The sequence below is a fragment of the Sphaerodactylus townsendi genome, linkage group LG04, assembly GCF_021028975.2.
Source record: "Sphaerodactylus townsendi isolate TG3544 linkage group LG04, MPM_Stown_v2.3, whole genome shotgun sequence".
Classification (NCBI taxonomy): Eukaryota; Metazoa; Chordata; class Lepidosauria; order Squamata; family Sphaerodactylidae; genus Sphaerodactylus; species Sphaerodactylus townsendi.
In genome coordinates this window covers 14,880,422-14,895,712 of record NC_059428.1, presented here as the reverse complement: position 1 = coordinate 14,895,712, position 15,291 = coordinate 14,880,422, and the positions used below count along the sequence as shown (strand labels likewise).

The 15,291-nt window shown below is 43.4% G+C and overlaps 1 protein-coding gene across 1 annotated transcript in view; it reads right to left on the bottom strand.

The window, feature by feature from the left end:
- TMEM135 (transmembrane protein 135) overlaps positions 1-15,291 on the bottom strand; it is a 242,895-nt gene that overhangs the window by 128,585 nt on the left and 99,019 nt on the right. The window contains exon 5 of the mRNA XM_048494023.1: positions 7,474-7,539. Within this exon, the coding sequence (XP_048349980.1) occupies positions 7,474-7,539 (66 nt within the window). The remainder of the gene's footprint in view (positions 1-7,473; positions 7,540-15,291) is intronic.

Here is a 15,291-nt window from a genome sequence, read left to right as displayed (position 1 = left end):
ATCCTATCACAGAACATTCTGCAGGCCTACAAGACCACCAGTCACCTGCTCTAGGGACTTTGCAGTAAGTTCATCCAGCAGTGCTTGTCAGACAGCTGCCTTGGTGTGGCTTCAACCCTAGCCATCTCCCAGCTGTTTGGCCGCTCCCAGCAACATGATGGGCAGAAATCACCATGCTATTAGCACATTCATTAGGGCATAGATGGGCAGCAGAGAGAGCCTTGAAAATTTGGCTTTCAGAAACTAATCTGGAGGCAGGCCAGATTCATCTCAACCTAACGTTGAAAAGTTGGCATTTAGAGATCTGTTTTGACTCCATCGGGCTAAGATTGAAAGGTGTGTAAGGCCAGCCCCAGAAAACCAAGTTGGCCGCTTGCCTGAGAGAAAAGAGAGATGCTGAGAAGAATCTAGAGGCCAGCTTCACAGTGTTTGGGGAAAAACAAATCCTTCCTTGCCCCAGCAACCAAACATCCCTCCCTGTCCACAGCCAGACTGTACTCTTCTTGGGGGATATAGATATCGTATGCATCCGATTTTCTCACTGCCTGTCTGCTGTTGAAAAACTGTGGCGGTCTACTAAGGTGTACCCTCAAAGCAAAAAGACTGAGACCAAAACAACCTGCTCTTCTGAGGTAGCAACTGCCTTCACTTTCTTCTAGCGCTCCTTATCTATGGCACAGAACTGCTTAGGATGCAAGGGCAGTTTTGTGTATGTGGGCACAAACATATTTTGTAAAAGTTTACAGCCTTAATTGAATCCGCAGGAAATCAGGGAGCCAACCCATCACAGGATCCGTAAATAAGGAGAACGTTACTTAGCAACAAACAAACAGTACAACTCCCTTCAATAACTTTCCCAAGAATCATACCATTTCGGGCGACGTCCAAGAGGAACACAGTTTCCTTTGTCCAGCAAATTGTTACTTCCAGCTTGCTGCACATTCGAGATAAATTGGCAGAAGACACAAAAAATGATGTTATGAAACAAAGCTCCAATTTGTTTCTTGGACGCCTGATAGGCTTCAAGAAGTTTGAAATTAAGGTCAGTCTCCCCACATCTTACATGGTCTCTTCATGATGCCCCTCAAACGCAAATTCATAGAATTGTTTCCATTTTTAAAAAAATGGAAAACAAAAAAGTACAGAGAACGTTTGATAATTAGTTTTTCACAGCCTATTGACTATTATAGGTTTTTTGGGTTATGTGGCTGTGTTCTGGTATGTTGCCGAAGGCTTTCACGGCCGGAATCACTGGGGTGTTGTGTGGTTTCCGGGCTGTATGGCCGTGTTCTAGAAGCATTTTCTCCTGATGTTTCGCCTGCCTCTGTGGTTGGCATCTTCAGATGATCCTCTGAAGATGCCAGCTACAGATGCAGGTGAAATGTCAGGAGAAAATGCTTCTAGAACACGGCCACACAGCCCAGAAACCACACAACACCCCTGTGTTCTGGTAGCTTTTACTCCTGATATCTCACCTGCATCGATGCCAATCACAGATACGGGCTAAACAAAAGAAGCAAAAACTACTTGACAATGGCCAAACAGCCCAGAAACCCTACAACAGCCAATTGATTCTGACTGTGAAAGCCTTTGAGTAAACATACCGCCTATTGCTCTTAAGGCAAATTCCCTCCAAAATTAGATTAAACTCTTACGAAATCTTCACTGAACACAAAAACAGACGTCTACAAAATGTTAAGGAGCTGAAGCGGACAACCTCTGATCCGATACACATTTTCCAGGAAATGAATTCTATTGGAAATACTTCAGCAACAGCAAGAGAAATATGTTGAATCCTAAAGGTAATTATATTCTTAAATTTCATTATCTCCCTTGATACTATTAGGCTTCTTGGAGATCAGTCAGTTTCGAGCCTGTAACCAGTCCTGAGGTAATTTTTCACGACCCGGTGCCTGTTGTTGAACAGTAAAACCATTCCAAAAGTTATCTTGGATGAATGACACTTGGCAGCATTTCCAAACAGTTTGCCAAAACCCTGTCAATAATTTTGCAATCCGTAAGTAAACAGCAAATAATACAGCTTTCACCATAAAAATGTCTGATTTCTTCTGCGCAAAGGTTGAGAAAAGAAAACCGTTCCTAGCCAGAGAGACCAAAGAGATGAATCCCTCGGCGCATTGAAAACCTGTAAGCAGGAAGTAAGGGAAAAGATTTCCCTAAAACATTCAGCAGTACAAACTGCAAATCCATCTGGTCTTGGAAACAGGCCAAACCTGAGGAGTCTTTAGTGATTTCTCTTTTTGGGAATAATATTTGCATTAAGTACATTTGGCACGCTGCCACTTAGGGATCTATAATTACATTAAGATCAGTCTTGCTTTAGTGAGCTCCGTGGCAGAGTGGTAAGCTGCAGTACTGCAGTCAAAAGCTCTGCTCGTGACTTGAGTTTGATCATAACAAAAGTCCATCTCAGTAGCTGACTCAAGGTTGACTCAGCCTTCCATCCTTCCAAGATCAGTAAAATGAGTGCCCAGCTTGCTGGTATAGCCAACCTGACCGGTGGCAGCGCAGAGGGGGAGAGAATGGTCTTTCTCCTGGAATGCTGCCCTGTCAGACCTGGCAGAACCCTGAAAAGAGTCTGTTTGAATTCAGAAACTCCATCCCGGGACTGTGTCTCACCTTTTGGGCAAGAATGCCTAATGACCCCCCCCCCCCCAAAAAAAAAACCTCATGCCTTTGGGGGTGGGTGGTATATCAAGCCGGATGGATGGATGGATGGATGGATGGATGGATGGATGGATGGATGGATGGATGGATGGATGGATGGATGGATGGATAGGCCAATTGGCCATGCTGGCAGGGGCTGATGGGAATTGCAGTCCATAACATCTGGAGTGCCAAAGATTCACCACCACTGATCTATGTTGTGACACCCATTAAGGGTCGCTACCTGTTTATTGTCCAACAGCCGCAAAACCCATCCAGGTAATGGGTTGGCCATCAGGTCAATGGTCTGATACTCAAGACCATTACCTCACCTTGGAACAGCAGGAAAAATCCTTTGTTAAAGGATCTCCTTTGCCCCAAGACATGTTTTTCCCTATAAAAGCCCACCTCAGACTGCAGTCAGGTGTTCAATTTTATCACACACCACCACGGTACTCAATAATATTGTTCCATCAACGCTGATCATCCAGAGCTTCGTGCTGGCCATCAGATCTCTGTCTCCTGGACATTCACTACAAGACTGGTAAATATAATCTTTGCTGCCCCATTCCTTCATCCCTTCTCTCTCTCTCTCCTCTCTCCTCTCTCTCTCTCTCTCTCAGAGTGATTGTGAGTGGGCATTTATTTTATTCCATTTCTATTCTTAATAAAATTCTAGAAAAAGAAATTGATTTTCTCTGCTGGTTTCTTATAGTGAGCTGAAACCCATATACACAGGCAATATATATCAACCAAGTTATCCAAAGCTGCTTAAGCCACGCTAAGCGACCTTTTGCTCTATAGCTAATCTCCCCAACCAAAGAGGGTCATTGTATTTCACCATTTTGGGTAACGTTGCAGGTAAAGTATAGACAACTGGGGAAGACAATGGCAAACCACTTTGTAAATGTAGTCTGCCTAGAAAAAATCATGATGTGACACCAATCTTTTGGTCAATAATGACCGGTGCTTGTACAGGAGTACAGGACTGCCTTTACCTTTAGTCGTGCTTCCCTTTACCTCCCCACAATGTTGCCATGTCGACCACCATGTATTATTCTGGCAGAAAATTTAAATTTAAAATTATTAGCTGGTTACCTACCTTCGGCTGGAGGAAGTTCTTCAAGGAGCCTTCCTCGGCTTCAACTGGCTCTTCCATTAGTGGAAAGACCACTTAAAATAAAAGGAAGGCTGCACAGGCCATAATTTATAATTTTTACAGCGCTTGCTATGGTATTATTTATTTATGTATTATTAATTTTATATACCGCCCCTCCCCCAAAGGGCTCTGGGCAGTGCACAACATAATAACAAAAAGACAAGCGGATCACTTAGGTAATGACAAATATAAATAATATAGGCTCCATTAACCATAACTTAAAACCCCATTAAAATACAGCGATACAAAATTACCAGCGTCCAACATTAAAACCCTTGTAAAAACCCTCCCAAAGGGAGGTAGCAGTGGGCCCCATAGATGTTAAGGGACCCAAGATGTAAATGAGAACAAGAAGGGGGCACACATCAGTGGTCAGCCCCCCGAAAGGCCCGGTGGAACAACTCAGTCTTACAGGCCCTGCGGAACTCACCAAGATCCTGCAGGGCCCGAACAGCTGGAGGGAGAGTATTCCATCAGGCAGGGGCCAGGGCTGTAAAGGCCCTGGCCCGGGTGGAGGCCAGCCGCATCATCGATTAGAAAAGGAGTTGGTTTCTGTGCCCTGCTTTTCTCAACCTTCAAGGAGTCGCAAAGCAACTTACAATCACCTTCCCTGCTGCTCCTCACAGCAGACACTTTGGGTGGTCGGTAGAGCTGAGAGACTTTGGAGAGAACTCGGACTAGCCCAAGGCCCCCCAGCAGGCTTCAAATGGGGAATCGAATCCAATTCACCAGATTCGAGTCCACCACCCATGTGGAGGAGTGAAGAATCAAAGCACCACTCTTAACCATCATACCATGCTGGCTATCCATTGTGCCAAGGCTTCTAGTCTTTGTCCTGTCCTAATCTTTTAGAAGCAGCTGCGAGCCGCCTAGGTCTGTTTCACTTGTGCTCTCAAAATGGCGCTTCAGAATTGACAGCAAACAGCTGTCAACTCACTTCAGGCTTTTAATTGCTTTCGTTCTGACTCCGAATGCATTTTTAGCCAGTGCGTCGTTCAACCGCCCAACTTCTCTTTCAAGCTATTGTCATGCCTTCCAATCAGTAGACATTAGGAGGAAAGGTGGAAAGCTGAAGAAGAAATCCGAGAATGGAAGTTAGGAAGCCTAGCTGGAAAGAGGAAATGATTCCAGAGAACTTCCCTCATAACCCCGCCACTGCAGCATTAAAAAAAATACTAAACAGGAAGTGGAGCTCCATCACCCAGGCATGCTTGTTAGAACGCCCTCCCTCATGCTGGACGGTGCAGATCTTTAACAGAACTCTAGAATGTTCCAAACTCTGCTTTGCATGGATGCAAACACGCAAAAGCATGTTCGAACACAGCCCAGGCAGAAGACGATTCTGTTATGGCCATGTTTCTCAAAGTATGCAGCGAACCTTCCAAAGCAAACATCAAAAATCAGCTGGAGCATTCACAGGTTTCTTGTAGACACAGACTCTCCTGATTTCATACATGTCGGCTGACCAAAGGAATGAAGCCGCAGTTGTGGTCCTCTTGTTGTAACACTGATGTACTGCGCTGGAGGTCACAATGGGACATATGGATAGCTTGGCTTCAAATGTATACAGACAATTAAGAATGTGGCCCTCGGTTTAGTAACGTCCGTGTGGAGTCTGGAGTTCTTATAGAATTACAATTAATCTTCATACAGAGTTCCTCTGGGGAAAAAATGGCAGCTCTGGGGGTGGGGGGCAGACTCCATAGTATCACAATCTGCTGAACCCTTTCCAATAGAAATTTTCCAGGTTGCAGCCGGCAGCCCTACTCTGTGCTCCCAAGGGAGTCGCAAGCTCTAAACTTTGTGGCTATGTTTGTACTTGTGTACCTGTTAAACTCTGGCCATGTTCTTTCCTGGTAACCTGTACACAATACTTCATGAACTTTGTGCACCGATCGCTGTTTACAGTACCCAAAACTTTCAAAAAGCAGCAGCAGGCATATGGCCCTATTTCAAAGAACTCAAAATTTTGACCCTTGCTCTGCCCCATACATAAAACCTTCAAAGGGCAGTCTTTCACAGCAGTTGCAAGCAACTGTGGGAGGACGGGTGAGCCAACTGTTCAGCAGAAAGGTTTTCAGAGCCAGTCCAAGCCTTTTTGCCATCTAAAGTGCATGGAATCATTGAAGCATCGAGTTGGAAGAGACCCCCATGGGCCTTCAAGTCCAACCCCCTGCAATGCAGGGACACGCATTCAAAGCACTTCAGTCAGATGGGCATGGGAATGGCACCCTCGGCGCACCAGCAATACTATTAAATATATAAAGCAAATGGCATTTTGCTGCCCTTTAATGTAGGCTGACCAGACGTCCTGCTTTTGGCGGAACAGTCCCGCCTTAACACAATTTGTCCCGCGTCCCGCGGGTTTTTTTGAAGTCTCGATTTTTAGAAGGCTGCCGCACTGCCTTCTGGGGCGCAAGGCAGTGTGGCAGCCTTCCGCGCTCGTGGCCGCAGGAGCACTGCCTTCTGGGGCTCTCCCGTTTCCCGCCCTGTCACAGGGCGGGAAACGGGAGCGCCCCAGAAGGCAGTGCGCTCCTGCGGCTGTGCGCGCATGGCTGCCCACCTACCCGCCCATCTTGGTTTACAAAGGTGACCATCTGGTCACCTTACTTTAATGGTACCCATCAGCCAGCCTTATGGTGGAGATGGCCACAATAGTATTCCAGAGTTGGATGGCTGAAGAAGTGTAAGGAGACAAGGTATGGAAAAAGTCAGTGGAGTGGATACTTCCCCACCTTCTCCTTCTCCAGGCAGCTTAATGTTTGCTCTGAAAACCCTCTTGGAAGGATCCTCGCGAACACAACACTCAAAAGCAGGGGATGCTGCAGCAATGAAAGGAAAAGGAAATCGACTTCCTTCTTCCATTTCCGTCAGCTGCTAGAAGGGAGGGGAAAGGAGATGATCCCTTCTTGTCACAGCGGCACCCCATACTTATCATGCTTTTTTGTCTGCGATGCTCTTCCACCCCTCTGTGGTTTTCAAAACAAAGAGCAGCATGCTCAGAGGTTGCCAATACTTTGCGTGGACTTCAGAGATTGCCAATACTTTCCGTGGACTTCTCTGCAGGATCTAGTTCATGGATTGTCCATGCTATCAGTGGTGCACACCAGGAACAAAGTTGTACACACCAAACACAGCAGACGCACATCAAAATAGTCTAGACAGTCTCCCTTTTCTCACGCTGCATTTTCTCAGTCCCCGTTCAGACACAACTCTGTTCTTCTCGTAATGCCGGTTAAGAGATCAGAAGTGTGTCAAAGGCGGGATGCCTTTCTAAGATGAATCCCCACAAACCGTACTTTTGCCAGCCTCAACCGTGGCTGGCACCAGGGCAGATGCTACAATGCACTATCAATGCCTGTACTAAACAGAATTACACCTTTCTAAGCCTTTTGACCTCAGTGGACTTAGAAGGGTATCATTCTTAGGATGACCTTACGTGCGTAACATCAACCAGGATAAGCAAACCAGATTCAAAACAAATATTAGTATTAGTCATTATACAGCCTATAGAAATACATATTTCTCAGAATGTTTTGAATCACCCCTCAAGCACTGTACACATGTCTTCAGTCCAAAACTTTATAAAGTTTGAAAAACATTCATATCCCCCCAACACACATAAAAGCAAAAAGTCCAAGTCTTACTTCTCCGTGTCTTAAAGGAGTAATTGTTCCTCTTGATACCCCCATGCGAAATAGCGTTTCTGTAGCCTGTGTGCAAAAAATAATGAAGATGATGAGTTTTCAAAAAGCAGTAAAATTTGGCACACACACCCCCCACCCCACAAAAATTGAAACAATGAATAAAACTCCACTTAGAAATGCCAAGGAAGGAATTCTGTAGAACTCGGTGGGATTTACTTGTGAGTAAACACACAGGATCACGCTGCTATTTTTAGTAAACATTATTGTAACTAAGTTGTTGAATAAGGATATTTACTCAACACAACATTCCAATCTTACAAAATCATGTGAAAGTCCGCTGGAAGGAAATTTCTGCACATAACACATAACTGATGCCTCAAATGATAACAGGAAAAAAGGAAAAAAAATCACAATTCCTACCTCACCATCCAAAAACCCCCCAGATTTTTTAAAAAATTGAGAACATTATAGCATTAAGTTTGCAGCTTTTAACATTTTTATAGTGACTTTCTTATGTAATTAGTGTATGTGTCTTCTGTCTCACAATGGCCCCTTCCGCTCATGCAAAATAATGCACTTTCAATCCACTTTCAATGCACTTTGCAGCTGGATTTTACCGTGCGGAATAGCAAAATCTACTTGTAAACAATTGTGAAAGTGGACTGAAAGTGCATTATTCTGCATGTACGGAAAGGGCCCTAGTGCTATAGGTTTAAAATACCATATATACTCGCATATAAGTCGAATTTTTCAGCACATTTTTAATGCTGAAAAAGCCCCCCTCGACTTATACGCGAGTCAGGTGTATTTTAATAGGGTTTTTACTTTGTCGGCCACCGGGGGGCGCAGTTTTTAGGCTAGCGGCACCAAAATTTCAGGGCATCATCAGGTGACACCTTTGATGATACCAGTCAAGTGTGGTGAAGTTTGGTTCAGGGGGTCCAAAGTTACGGACCCCCAAAAGTGGTGCCCCCATCCCCCATTGTTTCCAATGGGAGCTAATAGGAGATAGGGACTACACATTTGCGGGTCCATACCTTTGGACCTCCTGAACCAAACTTCACCAAACTCGGCTGGTATCATCAGGATAATCTCTTGCTGATATGAACCAGGTTTGGTGATGTTTGGCTCAGGGGGTCCAAAGTTATGGATCCCCAAAGTGGGTGCTCCTATCCCCCATTGTCTCCAATGGAAGCTAATAGTAGATAGGGCTACCCTTTTGAGGGTCCATAACTTTGGACCTCCTGAGCCAAACTTCACCAAACCTGGTGGTATCATCAGGAGGGTCTCCTAAAGATACTCTGAAATGTTGGTACTGCTAACATAAACATTCCTCCCCTGACAGGCACCCTCAAATTTTCCCCAGATTCTCCCTTTAAATCACCCCCCCCCCTTCTGAGTGGATTTAAAGGGGAGGAGATCAGGAAAACTTTAAGGAAACGTTAGCTTTAGCCTGTTTTTCTTTGAAATAAATATTCAAAAACATTTAACCTACTGATGCCTCAATTACTGTCATTTTATTGGTCTGTATTTTTATTTTTGAAATTTACCAGTAGCTGCTACATTTCCCACTCTCGACTTATACGCGAGTCCATAAGTTTTCCCAGTTTTTTGTGGTAAAATCAGGTGCCTCGACTTATATGCGGGTCAACTTATACACGAGTATATACGGTAATGCTAATCCTGAAACTGGTTTTTTCAACTACTGTCTCTGAATAAAAAAAAAATACCACTAATATCATTGACTGATTTAGAACAAAATAAGAGATTCAGGGCTGGGGAGTACTGGCCAATTTTAAGACACATTCCCCATGAGCCCTTCGGGGGAGGGTTCTGTGTGTGTGTGTGTGTGTGTGTGTTTGTGTGTGTGTACATTTTATATAAATAAATAAATTTAGTCACAACTGATGACCCAAGTAAGAAACACAAAGACTCATTCTGCCATAACAGCACTGAACTGTTTAATTTTAAAGTTACATCCAACAGACAGTTGTTTAAAAAGTGCACCATGTTAGTTCGATGAGAATTATTTTCCTTTTTAAAAAGGTTAGAGGGAGAGCTGGGTACATATATACTCAATCCCCACCACCACCACCACCACCACCACTTGTGTTGCAGTAGGTCTGTGACCATCTTTATGCCTTTTTACTTTCAACATTTGTCTCCAATGAATGACAACCGCCTACTCGCGCTCTTGAATTTATTAGCTCGCTTCCACCCACGTTAGCCCCCTGCCCGCTGCAAGACCTAATTCTTCTGCACACTCTTGAAGATTAAAGGGGGTGAGAATCCCATGCAACCTTTTGTGTTCCTTCAGAATCGATTTCTTTCATCGGCTCTTTCCACCAACATTTTAAGGATGTTTCAGCCAAATAGACCATTCTGTCCATACCGCTGAGCCCCCTTTGTTTCCATTGAGAGCCAGTGGGGTGTGTGTGTGACTTTCCTCCTCCTACTACTGGTAAGAGATCTCCTTTAATATACTTGTCCTCGCACTGTGAAAACTAATTGTCCGGGGGGCTCCTTCATGAAAGAGACAGATTCACAGCGTTTGTGAATCAGGGTCTGCGGGTTTCTTGATAGGATCACCACTCACATGTGCTGGCTACTACTAAGCAGATTAGGACCATACTTAAAGTTTCCTATTCAGGCGAGTCCGGGGCTTACTCGCAAAGTCTCTGCAGTGTTTTGTTTCCAATCTATACCGATGCAGCTGTCTATTTAGAGGGGTTAGGTATTTTTGAGAGACTGTGTTAACATAAAACCCTCCTGATCATAAAGCGGCGGGGGTAGGGTAGGGTGGGGTGGGGGGAATCCTTGGAAACATGAACAAAGTTTAACAGGAAGATCACGAAGAAAAAACAAAAACAACAGTGAGACGTCATTGGCATTTCAGAACACTAAAAAGAATTGACGTTTCTAAATCACCTACAGATAAATGCAAATTCCTAGGAATTAATGCCAATTGCTTCTTCGTGCCCAACTTCAACACAAAATGGAATAAATGTCAAATACCGTCCCATCCTAACATTTTACTGCCAAACTGTTGCTTTATGGATTAGAATTCTATATCCCACGCCTTACTTCTGTGCAAGTTTTGGGCTTTTTAAAAAAATCTATGATAACAGTTTTAAGCACAATTTTTACAAAACATTCCATACAGATGCTAAGAAAGAAGCCCTTTGGGGGAGGGGCGGTATATAAATTTAATAATTAATAAATACATAAGAAAGAAAGAAAGAAAGAAAGAAAGAAAGAAAGAAAGAAAGAAAGAAAGAAAGAAAGAAAGAAAGAAAGAAAGAAAGAAAGAAAGAAAGAAAGAAAGAAAGAAAGAAAGAAAGAAAGAAAGAAAGAAAGAACATCAACAGTTGCAGACTTGCTTCAAAAAAATTTAGGAGACAGTTTTGGGATCCACTTAAGTCAAAATCTGATTTCCCTGCACTTCAGAAGCAACAACTTTAAAGATATCATAATAAGTGACAGCTACATACAAATGAACATAATAGATCAAATATTTTGGATGTGCAAACCAGTACATTACAATCTAGCATGCACTGCTTTTCATTCAGTTCACTGTGTCTAATAGTAAATTGGGAGGTTGTGCTAATCATGACGACAGCAAAATCAGGACACCCACAGACAAGTTCGGGTCTCTGCATATCTGTGAGGGGCACTTCTTTTGCAGAAATAACTGAAATAACCTTTGTAAAACCACAACAAAACTCCAAAATGGCTTAATGAGTACTCAGCATGTACCAGGAGATGTGAAATGCTGACACCAATATTCAGTTTAACATGGGGGCGGGGGGTTATATGCTTTATATGAGCATATTCTGGGCACCCTGGCTATGCAGACACATTTCCAAGAGTATACACAAATGTGTGTTCATATTATGGATGCTGGTTTGGTAAAACCGAATCACACCGAAAAACCATATCGGCTCCCCCCCCCCCCATTTTTTCCCTTTACTGGAAAAAAAACCCAGGCTGTTCAGGAGAGTCAAACAGCCCTGGTACCAAAAAAACCTGAACATGATTTGTTTTTTTTTAGCTTTGGACTGGAGTTCAAACCACCGACCACTCACCCCTGCTGCCGCTGTTTCCGGAAACATAGGGGGTAGTGGAGCAATAGCATCAAGTGAATATTGGAGTCCAGCATTCAATAGAAGTTCCCTTTCGATAAGCCACTTCGTTTCCTGCGGGTCCATAAACTTGGGAAACAGAAGTGGGGCAGAAACATTTTTAATTAACTTGGGAGAGCAGCAGTGGTGTAGCAGTTAAGACCAGGTATACTCTAATCTGGGGGAACCGGGTTTGATTCCCCGCTCTGCTGCCTGAGCTGCGGAGGCTTATCTGGGGAATTCAGATTAGCCTGTGCACTCCAACACATGCCAGCTGGGTGACCTTGTGCTAGTCACAGTTCTTCTGAGCTCTCTCAGCCCCACCTACTTCACAGGGTGTTTGTTGTGTGGGGGGAAGGGAAAGGAGTTTGTAAGCCCCTTTGAGTCTCCTGTAGGAGAGAAAGGGGGGGAAATAAATCCAATTCTTCTTCTTCTAAAACCCCAAAAATTGTTAGAAGGTTGAGTAAAGCCAATGGGTATCAGCTTTATTTTCCTTTACTGAAAATATCCGGGATTTTAAAACCCAAACCCGAAATATACTGATAAAAAAAAATCTGTTTGCCCCTAGTTTATATTCAATAGGTGGGGAAGGGGGAGGACACAATATAAACAGGTCCATAATATTTTCCCCATACAACTGAACAATATGCATTTTAAAGGAGGCAATTTCCTTGAAACTGCGATAAAAACTGTGAGCTTTTTAAATTCAAAGCCATTCCTTTAACAACTAAATAGTGCTTTGTCCTTTGACAGACTGAATGTCTACTTCACAAAAATGAGTGTTGATTAGTCTAGGCAGGGACGCATGATTGTACTCCAGGGAATGCCCCAGTGTAGCAAGTTTGCCGAATGTTGTTCTATGCAGTAAAATCAGTAGATCTCAAACACAATGTTTTGTGACAAACTAGCATGCCAAAAAAAAGGGTTGCCTGGAATTCAAAGCCTTCAGAAGCACCTTGACCGTTCAAGTTCGGCTTTTTTATTCTGCCCAGAAATCACAGCCACAGACTGGGGTCCCGACATGATAAATAAATGCTGAGAATTATTAGGGAAGGGTTGGAAAATGAAGTGGCCGATATTGTAGTGTCCTTCTTTAGAGCTGCCAGCAATAGAGTCCATTGTGCAAGAAAATATAATGGGCTCTAGAAAACTAATCCCCCCCCCCCCCCAAGGCAAGAGATGTGGACGGGGTACATCTATAGCATAGGTGTCAATTCGCCCGAAGTTATGGATTCTCAGCACCATCATCCCCTGCCAGCATCATGCTGGCAGGGGATGATGGGAACTGTAGTCCATAACATCCGGAGGGGCGCGAGTTTGTCACCTATGATCTATATAGGAAATGGCACTTGGCGCAAATACGGAAACTGCACCTCACCAAACATCCCAGCTTGGTCCAAGAAGGGCAGCAGGGTGCCTGTGAAGATAGGAACTGTTCTCCCCGTCCCCATAGGGACTTCTTCATTTGCAAAGCTGGGTCCTGGTTTTGCAAAGAGGTGGGGGGAATCTGTAGGGTAGCTGTGAAGATCCCAGAAATATATATTACTTAATCACAAACCAGATGCAAACCCAACAGCCGGCTGCAATATCAATGCCTCCTCATACCATTTTAATGGCATGCCAATTATTCTAGTCTCGAGCAGCAGCACGCCAATTATTTTACCAGATCAGCTTATCATGTGCTATGGTATACACCTCGCAGGCGGCCAGCAAAATTTGCAAACTCATGAAACATTCCAGTTCCTATCTATCAAAAGACTTCAGCCCCAAGCTTTCAAAAAAGATAAGATAAAGAAAGAAAGAAAGAAAGAAAGAAAGAAAGAAAGAAAGAAAGAAAGAAAGAAAGAAAGAAAGAAAGAAAGAAAGAAAGAAAGAAAGAAAGAAAGAAAGAAAGAAAGAAAGAAAGAAAAGAAAGAAAGAAAGAAAGAAAGAAAGAAAGAAAGAAAGAAAGAAAGAAAGAAAGAAAGAAAGAAAGAAAGAAAGAAAGAAAGAAAGAAAGAAAGAAAGAAAGAAAGAAAGAAAGAAAGAAAGAAAGAACATCAACAGTTGCAGACTTGCTTCAAAAAAATTTAGGAGACAGTTTTGGGATCCACTTAAGTCAAAATCTGATTTCCCTGCACTTCAGAAGCAACAACTTTAAAGATATCATAATAAGTGACAGCTACATACAAATGAACATAATAGATCAAATATTTTGGATGTGCAAACCAGTACATTACAATCTAGCATGCACTGCTTTTCATTCAGTTCACTGTGTCTAATAGTAAATTGGGAGGTTGTGCTAATCATGACGACAGCAAAATCAGGACACCCACAGACAAGTTCGGGTCTCTGTATATCTGTGAGGGGCACCTCTTTTGCAGAAATAACTGAAATAACCTTTGTAAAACCACAACAGAACTCCAAAATGGCTTAATGTGTACTCAGCATGTACCAGGAGATGTGAAATGCTGACACCAATGTTCAGTTTAAAATTGTGGGGGGGGGGGGGGTTACAGGAAAGGGGGAATTTGCTTTATATGAGCATATTCCGGGCACCCTGGCTAGGCAGACACATTTCCAAGAGTATACACAAATGTGTGTTCATATTATGGATGCTGGTTTGGTAAAACCGAATCACACCGAAAAACCATATCGGCTTTCCCCCCCATTGTTCCCCCTTTACAGGAAAAAAAAACCCAGGCTGTTCGGGAGAGTCAAACAGCCCTGGTGCCAAAAAAACTGAACATGATTTGTTTTTTTTAGCTTTGGATTGGAGTTCAAACCACCGACCACTCACCCCTGCTGCCGCTGTTACCGGAAACATAGGGGGTAGTGGAGCAATAGCATCAAGTGAATACTGGAGTCCAGCATTCAATAGAAGTTCCTCACACCACTGTTTCCCAGGTCCACATAAACTTGGGAAACAGAAGTGGGGCAGAAACATTTTTAATTAACTTGGGAGAGCAGCAGTGGTGTAGTGGTTAAGACCAGGTGTACTCTAATCTGGGGGAACCGGGTTTGATTCCCCACTCTGCTGCCTGAGCTGTGGAGGCTTATCTGGGGAATTCAGATTAGCCTGTGCACTCCAACACACGCCAGCTGGGTGACCTTGTGCTAGTCACAGTTCTTCTGAGCTCTCTCAGCCCCACCCACCTCACAGGGCGTTTGTTGTGGGGGGGGAAGGGCAAGGAGATTGTAAGCCCCTTTGAGTCTCCTGTAGGAGAGAAAGGGGGGAAATAAATCCAATTCTTCTTCTTCTTCTAAAACCCCAAAAATTGTTAGAAGGTTGAGTAAAGCCAATGGGTATCAGCTTTATTTGCCTTTACTGAAAATATCTGGGATTTTAAAACCCAAACCCGAAATATACTGAATTTTAAAAAATCTGTTTGCCCCTAGTTTATATTCAATTTGTGTGGAAGGGGGAGGACACAATATAAACAGGTCCATAATATTTTCCCCATACAACTGAACAATATGCATTTTAAAGGAGGCAATTTCCTTGAAACTGCGATAAAAACTGTGAGCTTTTTAAATTCAAAGCCATTCCTTTAACAACTAAATAGTGCTTTGTCCTTTGACAGACTGAATGTCTACTTCACAAAAATGAGTGTTGATTAGTCTAGGCAGGGACGCATGATTGTACTCCAGGGAATGCCCCAGTGTAGCAAGTTTGCCGAATGTTGTTCTATGCAGTAAAATCAGTAGATCTCAAACA